At 48.6% G+C, this 19,628-nt stretch overlaps 1 protein-coding gene across 2 annotated transcripts in view; it reads right to left on the bottom strand.

The window, feature by feature from the left end:
- Nucleotides 1-19,619, bottom strand: part of IGDCC3 (immunoglobulin superfamily DCC subclass member 3) — a 95,808-nt gene extending 76,189 nt beyond the window's left edge. For both annotated transcript variants that reach the window (XM_015638868.2, XM_033517006.1), the window contains exons 1-2: nt 19,380-19,619; nt 9,195-9,500 (exon numbers count right to left, since the gene is read on the bottom strand). In XM_015638868.2, coding sequence (XP_015494354.1) covers nt 9,195-9,500; nt 19,380-19,446 — 373 coding nt within the window. In that variant the 5' untranslated portion in view covers nt 19,447-19,619. The remainder of the gene's footprint in view (nt 1-9,194; nt 9,501-19,379) is intronic.
- Nucleotides 19,620-19,628: the final 9 nt, after the last annotated feature.

Here is a 19,628-nt window from a genome sequence, read left to right on the forward strand (position 1 = left end):
GAAGGTCTACAGCACCCATGGATGTCCCAAGGGACATTTTCTCTTTGGTCATGAAAAAAAGCTTTAAAAAAGGATTATTTCTGCTGTCATCTTTCCAATGGCCAGTCCAGCATGTAAAGACTTTTTCTTCTCTTTCCCCTCCCTTTTCTTTGAGAGACAGTTCAAGCTGACCCCCTTGGGGCCCTGTCTCTTCTCCTGAGCATTAGGATCACTAATGAAAGATGCAGTCAGGACTTTCCCTCCCACCCCTTTACATGTTGCCGTGGGAAACTATGGTGAGCTGGACACGGATGCTGCTCTGAAGAAATGAAGTGCCTTGGCAAGTGCCCTCACCTCGGACAGAGCTGCCTTGCTGGGGCCCAAAGGGATGTGACTGCACTGCTTGGCCATTCAGGGCAATGTCATCACAAGAGCCCAGGACAAGAGCAAACCTCTTGACTGAGGCAGAATGTCCCAGTGCCCTCTGGGGAAGATTCTGAATTACAGGGAAAAATACATTTGTAGGCAAACACCACCAAATAACAAGGGAAAATAAGATGGACTGCTGCTTCCACCCGATCCTTTTGGAGATTAGTTTGGTACTATAAATCTGTTTGGATTCAAATTCATTTAGGCTTTGCCTCATGGGAACCCCAAAGGCCCTGGAGAACCTCTTGGCAAAAGAATGCTCTAGCTGATGATCCCACCTTTCTACCTAAGGCCCATGCAACCAGAAATAGACACAATTTTACCAAAGCCATCTGCAAACTAATTTTAACTGGCACAGACGGGGTACCTAGACATTTGCAACCAGCCCATCTGAAATAAACATTAGCCCTGACTTTTTGTTGTATGTGAAGGCTTAGGAAGACTTGAATCACACTTTTTCAATGCTTAGTGAAGTCATGAATCCAGCTTGTGTAGTCCTGGTTTTACTTGTCCTCCTTCCTGAATCCATGACACTCTCCTTGATGAAAGTTCACTGTGTCCCTTCTCTTTCTGACACCTCCAAAACAGCGTTCCTCTGAGTCTCAGCAAACAGAGAAAACACACACTCAGCAAACATACACTGCACTCAAAAGCCACCAGGCAACCTTGTTCCAAGATGAGCAAGGCAATTGAAGAAACACAAGCTCCTGCTCCTCGCCAAAAACATCTCACAGGGAGCAGCCATGACTTGATCTGGCAGGTTTGCTGTCCCTGCCCCTCCCGGGCACAGCAGGCAGGAAAACTCTTGGTCTTTCCTTGATGAATAAGCACAGAAGAATCGATCAAATGCAGTGGAGTACAATGCTACAGCTGAAGTATGCACACACTGAACTTTTCTACTACTGCCACTCATTTACACACCAGCAGCCTAAAACTATCTCTTTTGTACACCCAAATTGATCCTCACTCTTAATTAGTGCTCTCAGTTGCAGCAAAATTTCACTTGTTTCTTCCAAATGTGGCCTGATCCATTGTCCCTCTCCCTTGACCTGTGAAAATTAGTCATTGAGCTCAGTGACAGTGGTAAGTGCAAAATGCAGCATCAAAGGGACATAATGGGGCCTCTTAGGACTGACAAAAAAACACCATTAATCAAGGCATGCTCAAGAGGTGCCAGCTTACTGAGGCATGTGACTGGCGCAGGAGTGCGGGCCTGTCCTCAGAAGGCAGGATGCAGAGGGATGTGTGGGTGCAGGAGAACCCCCCCTGCCCCAAGAACTGCAGTCTGCCCCAGACACCCAAGCACTGCTGCTTCATGGGCACATGGTCTCTGTTCTGTATGTCCCAGTCCCAAGCATTTGTACACCTGCTTTCCAACAGAGGTTATGGGGATGTACTTTCCAGGCTGCTCCTTAGCTTGGAGAGCAGGAATGGAGCTCATCTTTAAAATGCTCTTTAAACTCTGTTTTAAGCGCACATCAGATCAGGAGGGAGATGTCAGCATCTGCTTTTCAAGAGCTAACACAAGAGTCTGCAGATTCACTGAGGTAAACATGACACTGTCCATCCAGCAGCACCTTGCACTGACCCTCTTCTGTGATCTCAGAACCAAGCTAAGGGGGAAGACATAAACTGCACAAACAGACCAGAGAGGTGTGGTGCTGGGGAATTATCCCAGGGATCAGGACCCAAGACACCTATGGACAAATCAGCACAGGTACAAAGATAGGGCAGCCCTGCAGTCAGTGAACCAGCAGCAGGGCAGCTGAAAGGGTAAGGGACCAATTTTAGCTGGTCTGTGAAAGAGTTTTAACATAAGAAAACCAAAGCAAACAGGTAAATAGCTTCAAAATTCCAACCTCAGTAGCCAACAGTGTGTTTAAACCCTCTCCTTCAAATCCATGTCGTTAAACAGAATAACTTGGACTCAGCAAATCCAAATGACTCTCACTTTCAAGGTCGTGCATTCAGAAGCCCACAATGGAGAACAATGAGGTGGGGAAAAAGCCGAGGATCTTGACGCTGCATTCAGGAGGCCATCTGGTCTGGCCAGCACAGCCAGTGCTGGGAACGGGCAGCGTCGTGGGCTGAGATTTAATCTGAGCCACTTATTGGGTGACCTCAGGCGAATCGTTTGACCTCCTTTTGCCTCAGTCAACCCAACTGTAAAATTGGGTTTAAAGCAAGAACCTCTCTGAAAACCATATGCTGTGCCTAGGAGGAGTGGGAGCAGACTCCCCTCCCAGCAACAGGGCTGCCATGGTGGGTAGAGCCAAAACCAGAGCAGAAGAGGAGGTGCATAGGGCTCAGATCCAGCATCACTTGATGTCAGGAAGCTCTGGCTGATGTCTCTCCCAGGTCCCATCCTGCCCAGCTCTAGGAAAGCAGCTTTGGCACCTGTGCAGGGACTCATCCATAAGAAGGGATTTGTGAGGTCTGACCTCACTCATATCACTACTGTACCCAAAGGTCCCAAACATTCAAAGCAAGGTCCTCAAATCCTAATCTCAATGGCTACTCACTAGATCAAGAGCATTGATTGCTCTGGTCAAATGCCCCCCAGAATTGATTCCTACTCACAGTCTTGCCAATAAACAGTAGCAGAAAAGCAGCTCCTCCTTCACCTGGGCCCCAGCCTGGCCCCAGCACTGTGTACTCCTTGGAGAGAAGCACAGATGAAACACCGTGGCCAGCTAACCTGGGTCCCTGACAAACACAAAACAGCAGCTTGCCCCCGGCAAGGTGTTCACAGGAATGTGCAAATCATACCACTGACCGTAAACACATCCTGGCTTCAGAGAAGGGAAACTGAGGCACAGCAGGTGCATGGCTGTCACTGGCCACACCATAGCCAGCTGGGAACATGGTAAGGAAAAATAAGCGTGAAAGCCATATAGGCAGAGACCTACCTTTCTGCCTAAAATAATACAGGAGAGTTGCCCAATACTTTGAGGAGAGGCTGAGGCAGAAGGATGAGCAGGGTACAAGCACACAGGGCTGGGCACTGTGCTGTCCCCACAGTGACTGCCCATGCAGGCATCACAGAGCTTCTCCCCGTGTTAAAAAAGCAGCAGAGAACTGCCTCATACTGCAGGTGCAGGCTGCAGAGATGTCAGAACTTCCTCAGCTGTGCTCCAAGAGTTAATTGAGACAAATAACTCAACAGTGCTGCCATTAATGAAATTCTTCTGATATATTTCCCCTGAGCTTTCTATAAATGACTAAGTGACATTACTGCCTGCAGTGCAAACCCCCTGTATGAGAGATAACGCTGCCGGAGCTAAGGTTGGCGCATCCACGTTAGAAGCCTTGGAAAGAAGTGCAAGATGATATTTAAATAACTATCACACTGCTAAGAAATGAGCAGCCAAAAGAAATATGGTCTTATAATATGCTCAAGTCTCAGGATGAATCCTGGCTGTTACATGCAGACGCTGAAATGCAGTGGGTGGTAAGTGACAAACTCTTTTAATCCTGCAAATCTACTGAAATTCCCAGTCAAATCTCTCCAATTTTCCCCGGTGACTCCTATATTTGTACATTTGTTTTGCAGCACACACAGGGCCAACTACTGCAACAGTACAGATGTGAGAGGCAGTGTCATGTGAACCAGCATGTCCTAGGGGCAGCCAAAAGAGCTGATGGAAGGAAATAACCCACTCACCCATCATATCCATCTCCTGGAAACCTCTCACAGTGTTTCTGCTTTACTTAATTTCTTTTGCGTTCCTTTTTTTCCTTTAGTAATTCCTGATGGGTGTTTTTCCCCTCTGAGACCAACTGCTGCGAGCCCAGAATTTGCTCTGGGCTTGCCATAAGCACTCAAAGCACAGACAATACAGAAACATCACGGGCATCAGGGCTGAGCCTTTCTGCTAAGCATTGGAGAAGAAAGGGCAATAAATATGAGCAGAGCCACATCATGGGGGAAAAAAATCTCATTTATGGATGAAGGAAACTTGGCATGTAACACCAAGAGTTAAACTGCAATAAAATTCAAATGACCATTAGCAAAAAAGTTCCTGGGAGTAAAAGGAAGATGTCTCCAGAGCTGTAACTGACACCAGGGCAGACCTTTCCCTTCAGCACATTCTGCACCAGTAAAACAAGGAGTCACAAAAGTATCCCACCTCCAACTGCAAAAACAAGTTAACTTGTCCTAAGCACAGACCATAGGTAGGATTCTGCCGACAACACCAGTATTATACAAGCACAAGAGAAACCAACAGCAAACCCACGTGTTGAAGGTCTGCCTTGACGTTTTGAGCTGAGACTCTCAATCTGCATCCAAACAGTGGCATTGCCCAGGAAATACCTTGGTGACAACTTTAGTGCCACCTTATTTAAGCCTTAATTTAAAATGCTAACTTCATAATGAGTGGAACAAAACTGTGTAAAAACATTTCCCACTCTAATCCTGGTTTGATCCCCCCCAGTATGGCCTTCTTTTGTAATTACATCCCTTTGTGATCTCACTCTAATGCCTTGTATTGTGACCCATAAAATAATCAGCCCCCTTTGTCTCTCCCTAATCCTTTTAGACTTCCTTCTTGTCTCTACACTCTTATAAATGCTGCCATTATTTGGGCTCAGCAGCTCTTCCCACCACCCCAGAGCCTGGAAAGGGGGCTGCAGGTTAAACCCTGAATATATTCTGTGCAGAGGAGCTGAAACGATGGGAAGATCTTTGCTGCTTTAAAATCCCTATGATTCCCTATCCCCTCCCCTAGCCACACAACTTGTTAGGGAAACCAACTTGCAAGTTTGCACCAGCCCTCCCCACTTCTCTGTCTTGCTGATGACCTGAAGAACCTTTGGCCTCGAGGTCACAGTGACCAATGTGTTTGTGGGGACAGCATGCTTGTCCCCAGGCTGGGCAAGGGGAGTTGCTGCTGCTGTCTGCAGGGATCAATGCAGAGAGGAGTCACAACATCTGCCTTGCCCAGGCTATCAATCCTGCCCTCCTGCTGGCAGGGTAAGTGCCATGGACAGCCACACACCGTGGGATGGAGGAGTAGAATTTGGGATAGGATGCAGAAGGAAAGGGGGTCAGGAAGAAGAGAAGGGCACAGGGTTGTGTCCTGCTATGCTTAACTACAAACCAGTCCACCCTGCAGCAAGACATAGTGAAGAAAATGTCTTTACAAGCTCAGATCTGTCCAGAGTTATTATCAGGTCCTGCAGTACTTCAAATACTGGGCAGGTCCAATTCACCAAACTTCAAGAAATCACTTTGGCTCTAAATTGCACCATTGACTTAATTCCCCTCTTTCCTTTTTTTATTTTTTTTTTTTTTCTTCTAAAGCATCAGATCAAACAGGGAAAATTGCTACTCTCAGGCTGGATACGTGCAGAGCCCGATTCGATACCCAGTTTGATGGTGATTTCCAATTAGTGGTAACTGCTTGTTATTGAGTGATATAATCAATGGGTCTTACTCCACTGGCTGGGCTGTGATTTATGATGATGTGGAGCCAGGTCCATCAAATTACAGCATTGGCAAAAAAGGCTGGAAATGCCACGAGATGACACGATCAGAGCAAGTGAGGCCAAGTTAAGCAAAGGGTGGTGATGAGAAGAAAGGTGGCTGCATTCTGGAGAGCTCACCTCCTGAGGAGTGGACTGTGGATGTTACAATTGCTCAGAAGGTATCTTCAGCCACAGAGAGCCAAAGCATGTTCAGCTTCTGGCTGCACAGGGGAACTCCAGCTCCTCAGAGACCTGTGAAAACACGGCCAAGCGGTGCCTCCAGAGAACGCTGACTATGAAACTGATTTTAATTAAGACAGCTCAGAGTCATGCAAAACTATGAAACTGTCACTGGGAGACAGAAAAGATCTGTATTCAATAACCTGTTGAGATTATAAAAACATGCTGCATTCCACAACCTTTTAAACTAACACACCAGGGTTTGAACAGACAGAAACAGCAACTGAAAGAATTCCAGTCGGGGTGTTAGGCAGAGGATAGAAATGCTGAGGGCCTCCCCACTCAGCTCAGTCACACATAGGCTTCTTGCACACTTGTGCTTGTTCAAAAGAAAGTTTCACTTCAAAAATATTACCAATGTTTCACAGCCTGACCAGCCAGTCCACAAACCAGCCAAGGTCTGCCTCCTTCTGCTGAGTATCTTGGATTAATAATGGCAAAATACAGAAATACCCCAGGTTGAATGAAATAAATTTAATGAGTTAATTTTTAGGAGGAAGGGTTTAAGGTGCACCCGCTTGGTGAGGAAACTGCCAGCACCTTGAGCCCATCAGGGCCGCACGCGCAGCGGCTGAGAGCAGCATATTCTTCCAGTTAAATTTTACTCAATGCCAAGTGTTGAAGTAAATTTGAAACACAAAAATATGATATCCAGCCCACATTTCCTGAATGCAAATATGTACATTCCTCTGAGCCAAGAAGATTATATTCCAAGCAATAATACAAAGCCAGGGTCTGTAACAGTGATACGAGACTAACAGCCTGCCTTTGAAGACAGCGAAAAGTGCAACAGAGCTCTCGAGGGGCTCTGCTCTGTCAGATCTCTTTTATTCCTCAGTAGCACGGCCTTGATCAACTTTCAAGATTTTTGTTTGTGAAAGGTTTTTATTTCTCCTTTGCTTTTGTGTTCAGATGTCAGGCTCAGAGGGAAGAAGAGATCAGCACTGGGATGAGGTTTTACCCACCGGCAGTATTTACTCAGCTCTGCAAAGGTCTGCTTAGCACTTGGGTTTTTTTCCCTTCCAGGCAGCCAGCACCCATTCCTTCGATGCAAAGGTCCCTAAAATGGGGATAATTACCCTTCTCCTTTGACTTGCTGACTGGGACTTGGAGCAAGGAAAATCACTATCTCTTGTGTGTAACCACCCTGAGACTTGGGGGCTCAGGGTACAACTGTGATTCATTCTCAGGAGATTTCATCTGCGATTAAACAGAGTCCTAAGTGCAAGTGTGTGTTCCTGCGGCTCAGGCACAGCGGGGGAGCTTGCCCTGAGCAGCAGGTTACATTTGCCCACAACATCATGTTCAATTCCCATTATCTCCAGACACCTGTGGCATCAAGGCTGGGGGAGGGGGGCATGTTTATGCTGGTTTCACCCAGACCTCTTCTCAGGGCTGGCAACAAACCAAGCCTGAAGCCAGAATAGAGCCTAGAGCATTTTCAACACGATCCCTTTTTCATTTTGATTCATGTGAAACTACGGCTACAAAAGGAAACGCTATTCAGGGGACACACAGCACATCACATACATATTGATGCAGAAGCCAAGATAACAGTGTTTATTGACAATCCACAATCTCAAAGGTAATTCCTCTGGCTCTCATGTCTCCAGTTTACAGGTCCAAGAAGTTTGGCATTGTGCTCGTGCATGAGTCGGCTTCCAGCTCATAAATGCCAGAGCCATTCACTAAAAGTGCTCCAAGGTTTAGCACCACAAGACTGACAAGTTTGAGATCCAGCTGCTAATCTGGCACGGCCCCAAAGCCCTTGGCTCCTGGACAATGTCACTTCTTACACTCCTGAAAAGCTAGGTTTGCAGATGGCCACTTCATGCACTCGGGAATTGTTATACACGAGGGCTGGAGTGTCCCCTTGGTGGGCTGCCAGCTGGCCCTGGCACTGCGGGGAGCAGGCGGCAGCGTTCCAAAAGGCCCCCCCAGTTTGGGAAATGCAGACAAGACCTCAGCCCCAGACCTTGCCTTAGACTTTTCCTGCTTTGTATCAAAAAATCACCAAAAAAATATTTGCAATTGCAACAGAACCATTCGTTAGTGGCTTGCACAGAAAGAAGAGAAGCAACCGTCTCCTAGACAAGTTGGAGAACACTTCAGCAAAACTTAACAAACCAGTGCTATGTCAGGTCTCACAGCCATACCACATACCCGTCCTCACACTCACACAGAAATTACATCCAGCAGCAACTTCTGGCTGAATGCAAAAAGGATCAGTGGCTGCACTCCCAGAGCCCCCAGACAGTCTGTGGGAAAAGCAGGCCAACAACACAACAGGGACAGAAGTCACCATGCACCCCCCAGCTCTGCCATCAGTCCTGGGACAAAGACCAACCTGCAACCATAGGTGCCAAGGGAGAACCAGGAGATCCAACACAACCAACTGCTCTGGCCAGGGCAAAGCAGCAGGCTAATGTCAGGGAGTGTGCAGAGCTGGAGTCACAGCCTGCCCTGGAATTCTTCCTCCCCCACCTTTAAATTTCATTCCCTCACTGGCATTTTCATCTCTCTCCTCCTCCAGGCTCCCCCATCAGACAATCTGTCTGGTGTTGTTAGCCTTGCCCCCAAAGGCACTGCCACGTCGGGTAGTAAATAAGACCTTGCTGCCTCTACACTGCCAGCATTAAATAACAAAATGAAAGATACCATGACCTTCAGGAGGTCTCTGCCTATGGTTTGGGAAGTGCTGCCTGCCAAGCAGAGCCCAGCTGTGCTGCACAGCAAAGGGGTGTCCAAACTCACTGCAGGAGATACACAAACCACAGACTACTTCACCACATGATTTTAATGTAACTTACACCTCCAACACGGAGAATTTGCTGTTAGAAAGCGGTTTTTAGTTTTCTACCCAAGAAAGCTGATGAGCTCTCCTTTCACAATTGGGCAGCTACACAGATTAGATGCCAGCCAGATTTCAACACCAGCTCCAGGGTTTTTCTCTTTTCCTGCTTTTTAATCCCCCCTCCATGAAAACCCAGCACCCACCACGCTGCCCTCCTGCTTCCCAATAAAGCCAGTGTCATTTGTGGGATTGTCCTGTGAGGAGGGGGTGGGACAGTACTTACTCGCTGCCTGAATCTTTGCCTTCCGGCTCACCACCAGCCCGTAGTGGTTCTGTGCCATGCAGTCGTACTCGCCTTCATCCGAGGACCCATCTCCTCGGACCCTCTGGAAGCGGGAGACATAGAGAGACCCATTGGCCAACATAAAGGCGTTCTCACTGTCCACGATCATCATGCCATTCTTCCGCCACGTGATGGTGATGGGCTGGATGCCCTCCACCTGGCAGTAGAGGATCAAGGGTTGCTCCTGCACAGCGATGTCATCACTGGGCTCCACAACGAATGCCAGCTCAGAGGAACGACCAAAATCTAAATTGAAGAGAGTAGGGCCGAGTCAGTACCATGTCCAGGAGCAGCAGCAAGAGTCAACTGCTGCGACAGGAAACAGGGGATGATGGAAATATTTTGGAAGTGCTACAAAGTAGCAAAGTGTTTCAGAGATTCCCAAAACGCATGGAGACGCTTTTCCTCCCAAGACTTTACTCTCTGAACTTCGGGGTGCAATTTCTTAAAGCACAACCACACGCAAAGTCCTTCAAGGCTGCCTTTGGAGGCTCCAGTGAAGAGGACACGCAGGCACACCCCTTCAGCACCTTGCCAACCCTAGCTCCACTCCATGCTCCCCTGAAGATTGCCTCTTCACCTCCCTCCCACTGCAGATGTGCAGCATTAGACAATTAAAACTATGCACAAGCATAGGGTGTCAGCCATTCCCAGCCCAGGAGCAGAAGTGCACACCAGTGCTGGAAAGCCATTCCTCTCCCCACATAACCAGGCAGAGGGGCTGTGCCATGCCCCAGGCCCGTTTGCAGCACAGCCGGCGGGGGTGAAGGGGAGATCAGCAGCTCCCGATTCAGACCATATTGCCACCGGCATCTTCCCAACACTTCTCCTGCTTGGCAGAGCAGGAGGCTGTTTGCCTCTCGCACACAACACCGTGCCCTTCTGTCACTTTGGGCTCTCTCATGCTGTAACAGGCAAAGCATGGTGCTATTCAGCCCTTAATGAAGAGCAAGTTAAGCACCAAAATACAAATGCACGATGTTCCGGCTCAGCCACACAAAAGGTTTCTTGCAAAGCAATTATGCTAAATGATGTCCACGAGAGATAAGTTATTGCAGAATTTGTACCAACAATAGGCAAACCCTCGCTTCCCATCACACATATGTCCTAATTTACTATTTTTGCTAACAGAACGCTGTGTCTTTGGCATGTTATGCTTCACTTGGTCACAGCACACCTTTTGAGGGTAAAATTTGCCCTACAGTCATGATCAGACACTACAGAAGATGACAGAAATAGAACTATTGCTTAAAGATTGGCCAAAATATATGCAGACATGAAAGACAAAAAGAGACCAAGAAACAGGAATTACATAGATATTTGAAGGCTGTAAATGCAGGGATGGAGCTGAAGTGGGTTTTTTTAAAGAAGAGAAGTAGTGAAGAAATTCCATCAGAATAAGAAAACTACAGTTTCATCCAAATACAGAGAAAGCCTTTCTAACTTGTGCATTGGCCCTTCAAGGGATGGTTTCCCAACCTGTGATACAGCTTCTTTCCTCTTTCACAGGCTCAGCTCCACAGATGCTTACAGAACTGGGATACACACAAGCAATATCTCTTGGCAAACACTAGTCACAGCACAAGCTTTGTAATGCCTGTCCCTCATACAGACCCCACCAAGGACAGGATGCCCCCACATCAGGCTCAAAAGCAGGGTGGAGGGCAGACTGTTAATGCATGGTAAGAATAACAGAGATGAGAAGAGGCAATTACACTAAAGAAAGAGAAGAAAAAAAAGTCTGTCTTTTCTGCTCTGCAAACCCAGTGAGATTTTTTTCTTTCTTTCTGTAAATCCCCACTGATTTCTACAGCAACTTAAATTGGATTACGGGGGATAAACATTGAGTGCAACCTGAGCCGAGGCAGATGGACAGAGCAGACAAAGCAGTGGTACTGCAGGGCCAGGCCAAAGGTACTCCCAACAAGGTATGAGTGTGTGCAAGGAATGGACAAACCCCACTTAGTGACAGGCACCTAAAACACACACTTTATTAACCCATTAAGTCTTAAAATGTCAGGCTAGCTGCAGCCATCTCAATGATCTATCGCTCACTGTGACTCCTTTTTTATGAGATAGCCCTGGGGTCCTCTCAGCAAGTCAGACTGCAGCCAGCACAAAACCATCAATTACTTTTTTTTGGTGAAAATTAAGGAATTAGATGAATGCTCTGCATTTTTCTGCAAAGTGGCCAGAGTCTCAACACCATGCTGGGGCCCCATTGCCTGTGTGGGTGCTCTGGTGAGTTAGGTAGGATAAGGACCCTCGCATCCTGATACTGAGCCAAGAGGGACTTCTGACTCCAGAAAGATTGAAGATTTCAGGATTTAGCCTAATACGCAATCAGAGAAAAATCCGTAATTAAATAAATGCCCCATCTTCCCCCAGCACCCCTGTACTCTTAGATAAAACAGCTTATTATTATATGTACAATAAAAGGAAGAATCAACATAATTACATGCCCTTCCTACAATTGCTGTCATTATAACAACCATCATTAAGGCCTGTGATTGGAGATAATCATGTTTGCCTCCATAAACATTCGGTCTGCATGCTCACTCCAGGCTGCTCAAACTGCAGAAGTGATGATGCTGGTAATTAGGACTGAGGTCCTCAGACACAGGACAGGGGTGGGGACGGACACTGGTCCTGGGGTCTCCTTGGGCTGCACTCAAGAGCAGGACTGTGCCTTGAGGTGTGACACTGTGCAAGTGGTTTGTAACCTGTAGACACCTTGCAGTGTCCAGAAGCATCCAAATTCCAACTCAACTCAGGTTTTTCTCATGGTATGCTTATTAGACCTTGAATAAATCCTGCTGCCTCCTTCCTGGAGTTTCAGGGTGACCAACTAACCACAGGCATGGGGAGAAGCTAGTTCACGTCACCTGGGGATCTGGGAGAAGCCAAACTCTGTCTCTCACTTGTCTCAAAGGCAGACTCTGAACCCAGATTCCTCTTTTCCTGGGATGCTTAGGATGAGAGACAAAGGGACAGACACTCCCAGAGGAATCTCCATGGTGGGACAAGAAGGTTCCTGGTGTTTACTCTAGAGGTCAGCTCAGAGGAGCCAGAGGGAGAGCACAGACAGGATAAGGAGGCAACAGTGGGAGAGAGGGACCCATTCCATCAGCATAAAGAACTGATTGCAGTTAGCAGTGAGGCACGGAAATGATGCTGCCAGGTTGGAAGTAAACAACACTCGAAAGGCACACGGAAATAGTAAAAGTGCAATTAATTGAGAGATGGGAAGGAAACTGCTGAGGCCGTGCACATTCACTCAGGGAGTCTGAAAGTCCCATCCCTCTCCAACAGCTGGCTGTGTATCCAAACCCCGCTAATCTCACACCTCATCCCAGGTAGCTCCCAAAACAGACTGCGAGGCAGCATGGCTCACAGCCACTCCCTGCTCGAGGCAGGAACTGTACAACTCTGCTCGTGGCAGCTCGAGTTTGCAGTTGGAGCCAGGGTGTCAGGCAGGCAGCTGAACAGCCCGCTTGTCTCGATGCCGGCAGCATGCGAGGGAAAACTGCCTTGTTTTCTGCAAAGGGATGGAGGGAGGAAGCGTGATTAGCTCTGACATAAAGGCCACAAGAAAATTACTGGAATCCTCATTCTACAAGTCTCCTTTTGTGAAACATTTACCATCTCCCTAAGCAATATAATATGTGACTATATGTGCAAATATTTAACAAAAACTACTTCCCCTATTGATCAAGCAGACAGGCATACTCAGAGAAACCAATTAGCACTTGTGCTTTTGAACCAAGAGATTTATTTAGCACTGAGAGAAAGAACTTTGAATTAATGGGAAGCTTAAAAGACACTTTGAAGTACATTTAAAAGAAAAATAAGTTTAATTATTTTTTACTTGACACTGTGATTCACATTCAGGGCCTCAAAAGAACTTGCTTACACCCCTGTATTGTCCTTTTCCATTTGGGAAACACGATTTTGGCTTTCCCTCCTGTGCTTCAGTGACTAATCTCACCGCTCTAATTAGCGGTGACATCCATCGCCAAGGACCTCAGTCACATCCTGGCTCATCCTCCTGGACCCCGTCCAGACCTGCAGCCAGCAGGGCCATCTCTGCCCTGGGAGCACACAGTCCCGACAGATGAAGCCTGTATTATTACTCCTGTTCTAGACAGGGAACATTAATCACAGAGGGATGAAATAAGCTGCCAACGGCCCGCTCTGAGCTTGTGACAAGGCAAGATATTGTGGGAGCAGTTGGGTCCACCCCGCTTTTCCTGGTGCAGCATCATTGGGAGCACTGCTGGGGAGACCGAGGTAGCACCAGCCCGTTCCTCATCACACCAACAGCAAAACATCCACCTGCAAATTGCCTCACATCAGCACAAATTTGCCCCTTTCTGATTTACTGTGTTCATTCCCAGCATAACACAGCCTGAATCAGCAGCATAATCACCACCAAGGATAACCACTCCAGTCCTGCCCCAATAAAGCCAAAAGACAATGGACAAGCTCAAAGGATTTTAGAATGGGATTTTATAGGTGAGTATCAGGACAAAAAACCTGGGTGCAGGTTGGGCCGCGTACATGAAAAATATCTCCTGTTTTTCCAGTGGTGGATTGTTTTTCATTCAAATCCTTCTGCAAATGGGAGGATATGGAAGGAAGAGATATATGGACCTGAAAGATGTTCTCCAACAGATTATAACAAGCTTCAGGCTGATGAAATTGGCAGCCTAAAAATCCAGCTGGTGCCCTCTTAAATCTCCTTGAGCCTGACCCAGACCCTAAGAAGAAAAGCATTGCACTGCAGTAAAGTGCAAATTGGCTCTTTAGGGCATCCAGAAAATTTACATTTAAAGAAGAGGAGAATAGGCTGTAACAGGCCCCACATCTTGCTGGCAGTAAAGTTTACTAGCTCAGAATTTTTTATTCCCTTTCCTTTTGGACAGGAGGTTATATAAAGCGATTTTTCCATCAGGGAGCATAAACCACATCCACTCATTAAGCAATTGCAGGTCTCTGACAGGGATAACACAACCTCTCAGCCACCTGACAGAGAGACCTAAAACACCCAGCATTGCTGCCCTCACTGGGGACACAGATTTTAGCTGAGGAAGGCAAAGAGCCTGAAGAGCCAAAGAAGTTGCCCCAAATAATTTTCAGATGTTTGAGACTGAGCAAATCCCAGGAGGTTCCTTCTTGAACACTGTGGAAGTGTTGTGGAAGCTGGAAGCATTCACAGCACAAAGAGCCTTTCTAGGACAAGCTCTGAATCCTTGTGGGCTCCCCCATCTCTAAAGAAGGCAGAATGAAACCTGTTGGTATAGCTGGAAAGGGCAAAGACCTTTCCTGAGCTAATTACCCACAGTAGCTCCATCCACAGTGAGGCATCCCGAGAGCATGGCAGCAAGCCGAGCGTTGGATGCACTGTTATTTGCATTCCCCACGTATTTCACAGCCCTGACCAGATCACAGCCTCACTGCAGAGGGCATCAGCGACACAAACACAGAGCAGGAAACAACCACGCACAAGCGAAGAGCAAAGGCACAGCCAGGACGGGAAATGCTGTGCCAGAGCCGGGGTTCCCCAGGCTTCAGCTCACAAGGTGCTCTAACAGAGGAGAACAGCCAGGGATCCTGTCAGGGTCAGTCAGGGACCCTGCAGGAAAGCATCAGGGACGTGGCTGTCCCCACAGCCGGGCCCTTGCACAGACCCAGCAGGAAATGGACCAGTGACTCAGTGAGTGATAGTGCCCGTGGATCAGAGATGGTGGCTGGCATGAGGGCACAAGGCTGCCAAAAGAGCCACGGGCACCTTGGCATCACAGTGCCAAACCCCACCAGCCAGCACAGCCTTGCCATCAAGCCCTTGAATTTCAGCTTGAGTTCTGGCATGCAGGGACGGCATGAAAGGAAAGGGAAGGAAAGATCTTTCTGTCGGAGAAGTTAGTGTGCGTGTGACAAACTTTGAAACTCTTTATTGTATCTAGGGGATTCAAAGCAAACTCAGCGCTCTCTCCTCCCCGCCACCCCCTTTGCCTTATCACGTCCCCACGCTGAAATTCAGGATGGAGGAAAACATCTCCTTGTTCTTCTGAAGGAGCCGAGCACTGCACGGATCCCTGCTCGCTCCAAAACCAGCGCCTTGAAACGCGAGCTCTTCTCTCTCTTTTCACGTACTCTCAGGTTTCAGCAGCAACGACCCTTTTGCAAAAGCACCTTCACAGCTCAGCAGAACCATTCACCACGACCCGCATCCCCTGACTTGCCATCAGCTTCATCAACACAATCTCATGTGCAAGAACAACAAAAAAAAAAACAGGCAGCAAATCCTTGATTCTGCTCTGAAACTCTGGTTTTAAATTACCAGCACGGAGCAGGTCTGGGTTTTTAAGTGACTGGGCTGCTCTTGAGTGGAGGGTGCGATACAACAGTGACATCTGATATAATAGATCAGGGTGCTCTGTGCTTTCCTCATGCACTCGCCTATTTGCCTCTCTCGTCTCTTAAACTGCAATTATTTACATGTTTGCCTCCTTAACCATCAGTTTTATATGCTTGCCAATGACTCCTGAACATGTGTAAACAATTATTTTTATTTTCTTGCAAAACCAAAATGTTGGATATTCTTTTGGATAAGCAGACTCGGGTAGATTTTCATGAGCCCTGTTCCATAATTTATTAGTTTCTAAACTCTGTAAAACTAAAAGCTCCACTAAAGTTCAAATAAGTTTGTGATTTCAAAGTAATTTTGAATGGACTGTTCCTGTTTCTGACTAATGTTACTTGATTGATTGATTGATGTGGGAATTCTTCATTTGCAGAGGGAGATTCTTGCATTGTTTTGTTAGTTAAAGGACAATATCATGGGCCAGAAGCCTAGGAGTGCAAAGTACAAAATACTGGGGAGGGGGGGAAAGGACAGAGAAAAAAGTATCATCTGTCCCAGATCTGCTGCAGGCCACAAAATAAAGTGCATGATCTGCTCATCCCATGGCTTTGGAGCAGAGTCTAAGGGTCTGTGAAGCAAGGGGCTGGCATTGCATGGGGTCACTGCTTGGCACTTCACAAGCTGTGCCGTAGGACCCTTGAGATACAAGAAAATCATAAATAAAAAAGTTCAGGCAGACAGAAAGAGGGGGAGAGACTTTCTGGTTTGCACAAATAAAATGAGAGCAGTTTTGCAGCTCTCTGCCAGGCAGTGCTGCTGCTGAGCTGCTCCATGCTGGCCCATGCCAGGCTGACAACATATGGGCCAAAACTGGGATCGGACAGGATGGAGAGGAGTGGGGAACCAGGCTGTAATCCTGGATCTGGGACTCTCAGCCCAGATCCTCTCCCCCAGAACCCTCTGCCAGCTACTAAGTGATCATAGGAACTTGGTCTGTGCCAGTGACTGACAGGTCACAAGAAAAGGTGCAATTACACTAGCTGAGTATTTCTGACTCCCTTTGCAAGGGTTGGCAGGGCAGATCAGAAGGGGAGCAACCTGTCTGTTGCCCCCTCTCTCATATTGCTTTATACACTTCCAAAGTTTACTTTTGGCACCACAATGGCCTCTGCAGGGACCTGAGCGCCACGGGCACGGGTGGCTGCACACTCACACCCTGTGCACAGGTCCCAAAGGTGGTGCACACTGATACGGCTGTGAGACGCCTGCCCCATTTCATGGGCTGCCTGCTGCCTCCATGCGGGAAAACCGCGTCCTGAGATTCTCCTGTTGAGCCCCCGAGAGAGACGAAGCCCAAACGTGGGCTTGAATTTCATACTGAGTCTCTGAGCGTTACTGGGGAAATGATACCTGATACTCTCTATGTATATTAAGAAAAAAGACAGGGTATTACACTAATTTAGTAGAAAGCAATCCTTTTTTTGCGTCTGAAAAAAGACAACAAAGCCATACAGAGCAGAAATTAGTGAAAGCTTATAGCTTCAATAATTTAGAAGTTAAGCCTACTTAAACATAAATGACGATGTTTAATTCCAAGGCTGTTACTGAGCAGACCCGGGGAGCCTCTCGTATCCTATGCCTGCCTTTGAATGCCGGGCTCAGCAATAACAGACAAAAGCTGTCCACCACCCAGAACAAAGAGCTCCAGGAAATTAAAAAAAAAAAAAAAAAAAGAAAATACTGCCTCACTGCTGAGCTCACTCCCGCACGCTGACCAGCAGCTCCCAGTGCCAGGTTCACAGCCGCCAGACCAGCATTTTGGGGAGTTTGAAAACCACAGGGCTGGGAGTGGAGCATCGTGTCCCGCACAGCGCGGCTCTGTTCCGGCACAGCATCCGTGCCCACGGCGGGGCTGCTCTGGCGCTGATTGACACCGACGCGGGAGGGTTTATTAAACTCAGCAGAGCGCACAACACGCTACCTCGCTGTTAACCACGTCTTGAGCGCAGAAATCCACCGAAGGGGGGAAAGAACCGTCAGAACCAAAAAACTTAGAAAGTGTAGCCAAACACTCCTCAGCGGGGCCAGCAAAACACATCCCAAAGTCAGGAGCCACTGACCCGCCTAAGCGCAGCATAAACAAACACACAGGGCAATTTGGACAGCAGCAGGCGATAACCTAGACACAAACTCAAGCTGCTAAAGTTCTGCTTTCAAGTATTCACTTCTTTTCCTTTCTTCCATCAAAAAACCAAAATAAACCAAACAAAAAAAACCCCACTCTTTTTATACCATCCTCATTGTACTACTCAGGAATCTTAACATAATAACAAGACCTGCTTCATTACATCCACTTCACAGATCACTTCTATTTTCCGATAGTTACGCTGGCTTCTCCTCCTCGCGCGGTTGCTACAAACCACGTGGTGAGATTTATGATACGACTAACCCACAGCCTTGCTTCCTAAACACCCTAGCAGCTAATCTTTGATAAATCTAACACACACTTTTCTCCCTCTGACCATGTCAGGATGCTCACAGGGCTTTTAAAAAATAATTCATAGAATAAGCACAGAATGGTTTGGGTTGCAAGAGCCTTTAAAGACCATTTCGTCCCAAGCCCGCTGCCCCCGACATGGGCAGGGACACCTTCCACTAGGCTCAGGTTGTTCAGTTCCTACTTTTCCTTATCTAGAAGATTTTTAAGAGAGACTAGAACAGGATGCACACCGGTACTTTGCTGCAGAACAGCATCTTTCTCAGATTAGACCCATGCTTAAGTAGCATCACCAGCAGAAGAAAATCACTGCCATTTATCAGCAGGACATGTGCACAGTAGGTCCAGGGAAAGCTCTCTTTGATGTTTTGTAGTCCGGCCCTAATCCGGTGGACTGCGTTACCAATGTGGACAGAGCTGGAGTTACAGGAGAGCACAATATACTTGTAGGTCTGAAGTTACTCGCCCTCATCCTTGCAACTTGTCTCCCAACATCTCTTTTCTGTCGCTATCGCCTTTGCTGACGAACGCGACGCGTCCGTCGGGCGCTGCCTCCCGCTCCCTCTGCGGTGACGATCCCGGCGGCTCTTACAATCCGGGCACGGGTGGATGGCCAGCCACGCCACTGCCCCGGCAACCACCACACCCCTCCCCAGAGCCAGCGGTGGGGGCTCGTATCAAACACCACCTTAGAGAGCCCCTAGAGCTCCCTCCCTAGAGCACCCGCACAAGGGGTTTCCAACTGGAAGCACAGCTCCTGGGGAGCACTTCGGGATCTCTGCGGATGAAGGAAGGCGTTGGATGGGCTGGTGCGGGACTCCGCAGCCCCAAGCCACGACCCTTGCTCGCCCTCCGGGAAGAACGCGCCCCGTTCCCGCGGAGGGATGCTGACATGTGGGGGGGATGCTGACCTGCGGGGGATGCTGACCCGAGGATCCCCACACCGCACCGGCGGACACACGCGGAGCTGCTCGGCCCCGTTCAGCCCCGCGGCGGCCCGGAGCCACGGGGAAAGGCTGAGCGCGGGGCTGGAGTGACCGCGAACGAGCAAGGGGAACCGGGACTGGGACCGGCGACGGGGATGGAGAGGGACAAGGGGACGACCAATGCCCTGGCCACCTCGGGGGTGATGAGGGGACGCGAAGTGCTGGAAGGACGGACGGACGGAGCGGCCACGGGGAGCGGCGCCGGTGCCGGGCGCGGCAGCGGCAGGTCCGTGTCCGCGCCCCCGCCCGCTCCCCCAGCCCAGCCTGGCTCTTACCTCCGCGGCAGACAAGCAGCAGCAGCCCCAGCAGGCAGGCGGGCAGCGCGGAGCCCGGCGGAGCCATGGCATCCCGGGCGGGCGGGCTCGCTCCCCTGCGCCCCACGGGGAGGGAGCAGCCCGCCGGCAGAGAGGGAGGGAGGGGAGAAGGGAGGGCGGCCAGGCGAGAACCACCCCCAGCTGCGGGGCGGGCGGGAGAGGGGGAAAGAAAAAGAAAAGGAAAAAAAGGGGAAAAGCGGCTCTCAGCGG

This window comes from Parus major, chromosome 10 (assembly GCF_001522545.3).
Source record: "Parus major isolate Abel chromosome 10, Parus_major1.1, whole genome shotgun sequence".
NCBI lineage: Eukaryota > Metazoa > Chordata > Aves > Passeriformes > Paridae > Parus > Parus major.